Raw genomic sequence first — 10,532 nt, forward strand, 5'->3', positions numbered from 1 at the left:
GATTGAGGCTATTTTAAACACATTGTACAACACGATTTAAAAAGGCTGATGTTTTGTAAAATGGAGAAAAATATGAATGGGAATAATTAATAGACATCTAGACAAGTCATATAATTAATTTTTCAGCCACAGGTATTCAGTGAAAATTAGGTCAAAGAACAACTCAAAGCTGGCTAACATGAGTACAGCTCTATGGTTCAAAGATAATCAGATTCAAATGCAGAGTCATGTAATACTTTCAACAAAATCCAAAGCAAGAGTGATAGAATTTGCAACTCCCTGAAATTGTTACAAGAGAAATGGACCTGAGAAAGGGAGGAAGAAAATTTAGAACTCAAAAATTTTTTAAATGAAATGTTAAAAACTGTCTTAATATTGAATTGGGGAAAAAATAAAATATTACTTAAAAAAAAAAAAGAGGGTTGGAACAACCAAGGCTGATAGTTCATTCGTGAAATAAGAAACCAAAAAACTGAATACTTTATTCTTTCCGCTTTCTAATCATATAAAACTTTTTCTCTGTACTACATTAAATGATACTCTGATAAAGTCAACACATTTTAACCACAGTCTTACCTGTCTACTAAAACCAAGTCATCTCTCAACAGTGCACACTTTGCCTTAGGCCAAAATACATGTACAAGACAGCCAGCTTTCAGGTCCTTGTCCATATGAAGAGCATGGGCCAGCTGGTTCACAGTCTAAAAAGAAAACAAAAGGGTTTCGAGATCTTCAAGTGCTACAGAAATCAGGGTGAGCTCTTCCTTCTGCTATATCTCTATGCTACTGTGTAGGATGCATTTTCCACTAAGGTATCCATTTTCCAGGGTTATTTCTTTGTCTGGAATGCAAAGTGTGTGTACCTGAACTTTACTCTTCAGAAATATTTAGATCGGGATGTAAAATGATAGATAATGTGGATAAAAACCATTTAGTGACTTTGCACTAGCTATTTCGGCATCAGCTTAACCTGAAGCCTTCCTGCCTTCAGCATCATCCTGAGAACTCAGCAGAGCTTTCAATATCTTAAAAAAAATCCCATGATGATATATGAGTAGGCAGAGATTGGCTGTAAATTTCTTCCTTGAGATTAAGTGTTGAGTATTATAACTTTAGGCCATATGTGGGAGTACTTCAGAGGGCCAGCCTTGGCATCAGGAAAACAAGGGTTCAATTCTACCTTCTGACACCTGACAGCTGTGAAAGCACCGGCAACACCTACTTCTCAGGGACCCTGGCACCAAACTCTCTTACAGTAACTAAGTACCTGAGGAGTTGCTGGTCTGCTGTGTGGGAGAAGTTTGTACCTTTTCCTGATGAAAGGTCAGGACCAAAAGAAAAAACCAACAAAAAGGAGTTTAAATAGGTATATTTGTGTTATTGCATTTCTGCATAGGTTTCCTAGCACTGAAATGAAAAATCCTTAATTTGAGAAGAATTCAAAATATCAACTATCGATGATTACAACGCTAAATAAACATTTCCACAGAAAACATCTTAGTCCTTGTCAACAATGCAGAAAGTAGAGCAAAGAGCTGAAAAGGCTAACACTTCCCAACAAGTTCTACGCTACCAATGCCCACCTTGACACTTTTCTTCTCATCGGATCCTTCTGTCATCAGATAGGCTTTATCCCCATCTGTTCCTTCTACGCTCAGGAAGCAGTTTGTTGTGTGGCCGATGCCACTGGGAAGAACCTTGTCCCATAACATAGCATTGATGACGGAGCTCTTGCCACTACTTGTCCTGAATTGAGAGCACAAGAGGATGAGAAGCAGAAAAATACTTTAAGAATAAAAACTCTTCCTCTGCAAAGGTATCTGGGGCCTGGGAGATTTTAGGACTAAAAATGACAAACTGTATGATCATGCCCAAGGTCTCAGAAGATAGATCCCCTCTCCCTTCTTTTCATGCTTAACCCTCTAAATTTAAAAACATTAGTTTTAAAGGTTGGTGAGTTTGAGGGGAGGGGGGGGAGAAGGAGATGAAATCTAAAATATGAATATCAAATTATGCCTCTTTCATAAAGTTCCCTGACTAGTTGAACTGGGAGAAAAAAATCATGAAACTGTTCACAGGATCCATTACAAATCTGTTACACGTTCTTAACTGGATGCTAACTACGGCCAGGTAACCCTTTTATATAGGGATTCACTCCCCCACTCCTCAGAGGCTTTTCCAAACCTTCTTCTTTCCTCAAAACTCTGAACCCTGACTTATATTTCATAGAAAAAAATGGAAGCCATTTACCTTGAGCTCCCTCATCTCGAATCACTCATATTTCTTTGCACATTATCTCAGCCTTCACCATCTCTCTTTTTTTTTTTTTTTGTTTTTTTGTTTTTTTTTTAGGCAATTGGGATTAAGTGACTTGCCCAGGGTCACACAGCTAGTAAGTGCCAAGTGTTTGGTCTGAGGCCACATTTGAACTCAGGTCCTCCTGACTTCAGGGCCGGTGCTCTACCCACTGTGCCACCTAGCTGCCCCCCTTCACCGTCTCCTACAAAGTGGCAGCCCTTCTCCTTGCCAGGGCAAACCTACCTATACACACACTTGATCCCATGCCACCCTGTCTTCTTTAGCAGACTGTTCCGTCTATCATTCTCATACTCTCAATAATCTTAATCTCTCCCAATCTATTAGCTACTTTCATGCTGCCTAAAAATACTCCCAAGACCCCCCTCCTCAAAAAAGCCTTCACAGAATCTATCTCCCTAGCTATTATCCTAGTCTCTCCTATTTCCAGCAGTACCTCCACTTTCTTTCCTCTCACTCTCTTCTGTCTATATACAGTACTGACTTTGCTGATCTCATCAACTCCCATGGTTTGAATTACAGCCTTCATGCAAATCATTCTCAGATCTCTTTACCCAGCCCTCAACTTTCTCCTGTGCTCCATCCGCAAGTTTCTGTTCACAGGACATCTCAAACTCAACCTGCCCATAACTGAACTCGTTCTTTCTCCCCAAACCCCCCTTTCTTCCTAACTTGAGATACCACCACTCTCTCAAGTCATCCAGGCTTGGAAACCTAGGTGTCCTCACTTCCACTCCCGCCTCCTCCTCATCCAATCTTTGGCCAAGTCGTATTGATTCTACCTTCACAGTATCACTTGATCAGCACTCTTTTCTCCTGATATTGCCACCACACTGGGGCAGTGGCTAGAGTACCAGTCCTGGAGTCAGGAGGACCTGAGTTTATATCTGGCCTCAGCCACTTGATACTAGCTGTGTGACCCTTGGCAAATCACTTAACCCCCAACTGCCTCAAAAAAAAAAAAAGAATGCTGATATTGCCACCACCCTGGTACAGGCCCTCACTCCTGGACCTTCCAGCTGGTCTCCCTGCTTCACATCTCTCCCCACTCCAGTCCATCCTCCCTTCAGCTATCAAATTGATCTTCCTAAAGCTCAGGTCCATCCATGTCAATCCGTACCCAATACGTCCAAAAAGAAAATCCTGTCTGACTTTTCAAGCTCTTCGTAACCTTGCCCTTCCTACCTTTCCAGGTTTCTCCACTCTCTGCCATCCAGTGACACTGGTCTCTTGGGTGTTCCCGGCATAATTCACTCCTCCTAACTATGGCTTTTCACTGGCCATCCCCTATACTTGGAATGCCTGTCCTCCTTCCTTCTGCCTCCTGACCTCCTTCAGGTCTCAGCTAAACATCGACTTTCTATATGAAGTCTTTCTCAGTCCCTCTGAATAGTAGTGCCTTCCCACTAAGACTACCTCAAATTGATTCTGCCTAGGACCCATTTGCATGTGATTGTGTACGTATTGTCTCTGCCATTGGACTGTGAGCTCCCTGAGAGCAGGGGCTGTCTTTTGCCTCTTTGTAACCCCAGCCCTTAGCATAAGGCCTGTTGTTTAAGAAATACTTGCTGACTTCAGTCAGCTGCTAGTCATGAGGTTCCTAACATCAGAAGTATCCTCAGCTCTCCCGTGCCTCATATCCAATCTGTGGACAAGCCTTGTCAACTAAACCTCCACAACAGATCCCACATCTAGTTCCTTCTCTTCACTCACAAGGCCACTACCCTAGTTCAGGCCCTCATTCCCTCTCACTGGAATATTACAAAGCCCTTCATGAGAAGGCTTCAGCTCACCTTTCCTGGATTATCAGTCACCTTCCTTGCTCACCACACAATATAAACTCCTTGAGAGAAAGGACTATTTTGTCTTTGTATTGAAAGCACACAGCACAATGGCTGGCACATGGTAGACATTCAAAGTCTGCTGAATGTCTTTATTCGCCAAACTCCTGGCCAGGTAAGAAACTCCTAAGAGTGATTCAAACCAGATTAAAACATAATTGGAAAATATTTAACAAAAATAAAAATAGAATAAAATCTAGATAATACATTTTAAAATTCAGTCACTATGCAGCCTGAAGGTTTGAGTTGGACCTTCCCCCCGCAACCGCCCTTCCCTCCACCTCATCTTCCTGGTGTTAAGACATCCCTAACTGCTTTTCAAGCCACAAGAGACCCATGTGCACATGAGCTCTAACACAGCCGTGTGACCCTTGGCAGGCTCTTCCCCTCTATCTCTGAACTTCAGTTTCCTGTCTGCAAAGTAATGAAGTTGAAGCAGAGAACTGCTAAGGTTAGTTTCATTTCTGATCCTGTTCACATCTGGGACTATGGAAGGGGTCCAGTTCCCCACCTGGCTACAAGCAACGGTGAGCTTTACTCTTGGCCCCCTGCCTTAGGCAGCAAGGAACGAGACCTCAGAAATAGGATGAGGTCTCCATCTCCATCCCTTCCTTCTGTTGGCCAAGGGACACCATGCCCCCAGCGACTGCCTTCTCTAGTATAGCCAAGGTATATGAGAAGAGACAGGAGGGGAGTATAAAAAAAATTAACATAAATGTTTGCTGAACTGAATAGCCAGATTGGTAGTTATGAGACAGATCAGGATTTGAGGGCAAAGATCAAGTCAGTTTTAGACATACAGAACAGGGCAGACATCCAGAGATGGAAAAGTGAATCTAGAGTTTGGGAAGAGGATGAGACTAAAAATATAAATTTGGGAATCATGTGCTTAGAGATCATAACTGAAGCTGTAAGAATGGATGAGATTATCAAAGAGAAGTAGGCATTAAGAGAAAATGAGAAAGAGAAGCAGGACAGCGGAGTGTCGCAGGAGCCCCAGAAAGAACATCTAGAAGGAAGGGTGCAGGCACTAGTTACAAATGTGACCAAAACATCAGGGAGGAATTAAAAAAAAAAACTTTAAAAAAGGCTATTAAATTTGGTAATGAGGATGTAACTAGTGACCTCTGAAAAAGCTTTCAGTAGCATTGTGGAGACAGAAACCATGATATAATGGACTGAGTGGAGTGACTGGTTGTGAACAAGTTTTCTAAGAAGTGTGGTGGTGAAGGGCAAGAGAAAGATAATGAAAGTTGGGATAGGATTGAAGAGTCAAGGGAAGCATTTTTCAGGACTGGAGATAGGCAGAAGGGAAGGCGCTGATAGGAAGATCCTGGAGGGGGTAAGAAATGATAGGATCAAGAGCACAGGGAGAAAGATTAGCTTTAGCAAGGAGTAGTATTACCCCTTCCTCATTAAAATGAAAAAAAAAAAAAAAGACAGAGAAAGAGTGGTAATAATGAGCTCTAAAAAGTAGGGGGAAGGGCAGCTAGGTGGGGCAGTGGATGGAGCATCAGTCCTGGAGTCAGGAGGACCTGAGTTCAAATACGACCTCACACACATAACACTCACTAGTAGTGTGACTCTGGGCAGGTCACTTAACCTCAACCACCTCACCAAAAAAAGATTAAAATAAAAAATAAAAAGCAAGGGGAAGATTAAAGTCTGCGGTAAGTTGAAGAGAAGACTGAAGGCTTGAGAAGGGAAAAGATCTAGGTGAGTGAAACAGACCAGGCCCACTAGTTACCCAAACATATCAGGCACTCAGCATCACATTCTTAAGTACAGTGTGGTACAGTGGAAAGACCAGTGATTAGAAGTCAAAATATGGAGGCTCTGATTTTGTCTATCATTTCCTAACTATGTGACTCAAAGTAAGCCATCTTCCTGAGCCACATTGTTCTCATCAGTAAAATAGGTCTAAGAAAACACCTGCCCTGCCTAACTTAACATTCTGGACATAGCACTCCACTAGGCATATCTCAGGCAAGAGTACTGTCCTTGTTATGGCATACAGTTGACTAGGTTAATCAACATCTTCTCTGGGCTGTGAGTCTCCTCACCCCCATACTTTCCACTCCAACCATGTAATACCTTAAAATACTAGCATCATACTGTGCCAGATACTTCCTAATGAGCACAGAAGAAAAAAACAATGACCTTCACACATGATGACTCCTAAATTCTTTTCATCTCAAAGCTAAGAGCAATTTCAGCTTTCATGTCTTTAATAGATAAAAAATAATCCTACTTCACATATATTTGTGAATTACCCATTCTGTATTTCATGCTGAAGAATTAAGTCCAAATGTGCTCACTGGCCCTAACCAAACAAGTTTCACTTATACAAAAATTAGCCATAAGAAATATAATTTACATTTTTATAGAAAGGCATTCCAATAGTATAATCCAAATTATCTACTAAACGCTTAAGTGCTCTGAAAATAATTCACTTATTAAGAGAAAAATGAACAGAATTTGACTTGCCAAAGTTGAAAATTTCAATAAAGGAAATGGATTCTTGTTTATTTTAAAAACTATATGACACTAGGAAAAATATAATTACCTGCCAAAAAATGCCACTTTCATGTGTCTCCGGGCCAGCACCTCACCAATGACAGATAGCTTATTTTTATAGGCCTGTATTTCTGCCAGATCATCCTCAGTGGCTATCTGTTCAAGTTCTGGATTCTTATATGTTGCTATGAAATTAAGGAGGTATTAGTATGCAGAATAAGATATACTGCATTCTAGATTAATAATACAATAGACAGGGTTTTACATAGTAATTACAGCCCTGATATTTCACCTCACACCCTGCAAATTGGAAAAGATGACAAAAGATAGGAATGGTCAATGTTGGAGGGGTGTGAAGACAGGCACACTAGTATACTGCTGGCGGAGCTATGAATCAGTACAACTATTCTGAAAAGCAACTTGGAATTAAGCAAATAAAATGTCTAAAATACCTACATTTTTTGATCCAGAGATTTTATTACAAGGTTTACACCCTAAGGAGGTCTTTGATAAAAATAAAGGCCACACACACACAAAAAATGTTTCTAGCCAAGCTTTTTGTGATAGAAAGAACTGGAGATAAAATGATGCCCATTGGTTGGCAAATGGCTTAAAAAAAAAAAAACCCATGGTACATGAATGTAATGGAACATTACTGTACTGTACAAAATGGTGAATGTAATGAATTCAGAGAAGCTTGGAAAGATCAGCATGAAATGATGCAGAATGAAATAAGCCAAGGCTAGAAAACAATATACACAATAACTAGAATTTGGGAAGAACAATGTAAACAGAAACATATACATACCCACAATCAAAAATAAATTTGGCAACATTCTAAAGAACAAGCATGGCTCCAGAGAAGAGACCCAGCCCTATCCCCACTCCTGCAGAGGGAGAATGTACATTAAGAGTTGTACCCTGCATATCTTGTCACTCTTTATTGATCAGTTCTGCTGACATTTCATCTTATACTATCTGTTATATGGGACAGCTCTCTGGGAAGGAGAAGAGGAGGGATATTAGCGGAAACTGATGAAAAAAATACATCAATAAAAATTTTTAAAAAGCTTCTAAAAATGTGTTTGTATCTATATTTGTTGTTGTTTGGTCATTTTTTTGTCATGTGACTCTTCAATGACCCCATTTGGGATTTTCTTGGCAAAGATACTGTAATAGTATACCACTTCTTCCTGCAGGTCATTTTACAGATGAGGAAACAGAGGCAAACAAGGCGAAGTGACTTGCCTAGGGTCACACAGCTAGTGAGTGTTTGAGGTCAGATTTGAACTCAGGAAGATGAGTCTTCCTGACTCTAGGTCCAGTACTTTATGTACTACGGCACCACCTAACTGCCCTGTACTTACATTTACTTTAACTCAGATAATCAGCAAGATATTTGTAAAGTAATGAGACTTCAAATGTATAGAGTATACTGAGCTCTTATATATGGAAATCTGATCATCTAAGGAATGGGATATATTTGCCAATGGCCAGATGAGGCATGCTCATGTGTATTTCAAAGTCTTAGGGGCAGCTAGGTAGCTCAGTGGATGGAGCACGTGCCCTGAAGTCAGGAGGACCCGAGTTCAAATTTGGCCTCTCAGACACCTGATACCCACTAGCTGTGTGACCCTGGGCAAGTCACTTAACCCTGATTGTGTCACCCAAAAAGAAAAAAAAGGAGCAAAGTCTTCCAAGCAAATTTCTGAAGACCTCACAAGAAGCTTTAGAGTTTGGTTTCTAACTCTTTGCCTTAAGTCAAAGGCAATCTGCTATTAATGCCTGTATTACTATTAGCCCTTTTATCTGAGTGGGCTGAATGATCTAAGATAGATTCTCATTTTTTCCCATGATATATATTGGGCAACTGGGCATTTACCTGGGACAGCCAGCCAAGTTCCTGATATGGGAGACCGTACCATCCTTTACTTAGCTATAGAAATAATGAATCCAAAACTGGCTGGGTTTCAATTTAGTGAGGGTGATTGTTTCCACCTATTTTCTTGGGTTTTTCCTCCCTAGCTTCCTAATTTCTTTCTTTCTTCCTTCCTTTCTTTTTTTTGGATCCATTTTCTCATTAGCTTTACACTTACCTCTTTAACAAGAAGCCATTAGGTGCTAGCAGCCAAGATTTTTTCCCCTACTGGAAATAATGATTTTTTAAAGCCAACACCATTTAGGATTCTTCTATCCCTGTAGTGGTTTCTGACACCATCGATAGCCTGGAAGTTCCTATCCCATGCACTGGGTATCTTGGGATTATGGAGTCTCTCTCTATCCAAAAAAATCTCCCTGATGTCCCTGAGAAATTCCAGCACTGTCAAAGACTCAGAAATAGCTGGGGTGGGAAGTTCTTCATTCTTCAGGGATCACAGATGCACAATTGGGTGTCATGTCATGTTATGTTATACTCCATGTTGTTTTGCAACCCTGACTTTCTTAATTTCTAATAGAACAATTAAAAAAAACCCTTTTAATTGCCCCCCCCTTCAAGTTTCATTCACAAAGTAATTAGTGACCTGGAAAATATCCAAATAGGGACCAAGCTAATTTTGCCTTTTTTACCATTAAGCAAAAAATATAAAGCAATTCACTGGAGAAAAGTGTTACTTCTGATTTCTTTTCATTATAACATCTAAAATGACATAAACATATATATCATTCCATATCTATATATAAAAAATATACGCATGTATATAAAATCAGAACACATTATTAACTCTGAGGCAAGCCAGAAGACCACCTATAACGAACCTGTTATACATTTCACTTTCGTGTCAATTTCATAGTCAAACCTTGAAGGCACAGGGACCTACTGAACAGTTTCCTCTGCTAAGATCTGGAACACCTTTCTAGAGGATTCAGAAACTTGTTTTTGAATCTTGACTACAACAATAAATAATGGTATGGCCCTGTAGAAGTTACGTGGCTTCTCAGAGCCTCAATTTCATTATTTATAAACAGGATCATAAGAGGCACAATCTTTGTAACTTTGAAGTAAAAGATTAAAGTTAGGAGGGACCTTTACCGGCCACATCTTCCTCCATTTCACAGATAAGGAAACTGAAGACCAGAATTGGTTCAATGACATGTCTCTATAAATCCAACTTTCTTCTGCTTCAAAAATGTAATCCTCAAACTCCTGCAGCAAAACACATTTGCTCCTCCAAATATAGCTTAAAACAATACAAACTTGGAAAACAAATATTTTTTATGTTTAGATTTATATTAAGTCAGGGAGATTAAAAATACATTTTAACAAAATTTTCTGGAAGCGTGGAAATATAATTCACATATATAAGGATCTTTATAAAAATGCTTCTAACACAATGCTACACAAGCAACTTTCTAACAACTAACCTTCAACAAAATTTGTGCCCTCGGTGACATACTCCAGTAACTGTTGAAAGATGGCGGTAATGGTCTTTTTAGCCAACACAAAGTGCTTCAGTGGAGAAGTGGTTGTTTCTGCCATTTTTAACTGTGAAAAAGATAAGATATTTCCAAGATGGCTAAGACAAAGGCAAGCACAAAGACTTCAGTATAGTTTAATGAAGTTGTTAAAACATGTAAAATCCTTTTTTTGCTGGTGTGGAAATATACTCACCACAATGCTAGTCCTTGGGGATACAAAGTCAAAATTCCATTCTAATGAAGAAGACATCTATAGTTACATACCAAAGAGATAAAAAGGTAATCTAGGGAGAGAGCAGGAAAGGCTTCTTTTACACGAGGTTTAATTTTGATTCCAAAGCACGGCCAGCCACAGTCCCATGTGCCAAACCTTGTGCTAACAGTTGGGGATACAAAAGAAAGAAAGAAAGAAAGAAAGAAAGAAAGAAAGAAAGAAAGAAA

The 10,532-nt window shown here is 39.8% G+C and overlaps 1 protein-coding gene across 3 annotated transcripts in view; it reads right to left on the reverse strand.

Annotated features, from left to right (window-relative positions):
• MFN1 (mitofusin 1) overlaps positions 1-10,532 on the reverse strand; it is a 37,599-nt gene that overhangs the window by 21,410 nt on the left and 5,657 nt on the right. Inside the window, exons 1-5 of one of the 3 annotated variants that reach the window (XM_027875842.1) lie at positions 10,285-10,305; positions 10,038-10,158; positions 6,724-6,859; positions 1,584-1,746; positions 577-701 (exon numbers count right to left, since the gene is read on the reverse strand). In XM_027875842.1, coding sequence (XP_027731643.1) covers positions 577-701; positions 1,584-1,746; positions 6,724-6,859; positions 10,038-10,152 — 539 coding nt within the window. In that variant the 5' untranslated portion in view covers positions 10,153-10,158; positions 10,285-10,305. Of the gene's footprint in view, positions 1-576; positions 702-1,583; positions 1,747-6,723; positions 6,860-10,037; positions 10,159-10,284; positions 10,306-10,532 lie in introns of those variants that run through there. The other 2 variants (XM_027875841.1, XM_027875843.1) reach the window with 2 other exon arrangements.

This window comes from Vombatus ursinus, unplaced genomic scaffold (genome assembly GCF_900497805.2).
Source record: "Vombatus ursinus unplaced genomic scaffold, bare-nosed wombat genome assembly UNPS02014810.1, whole genome shotgun sequence".
NCBI lineage: Eukaryota > Metazoa > Chordata > Mammalia > Diprotodontia > Vombatidae > Vombatus > Vombatus ursinus.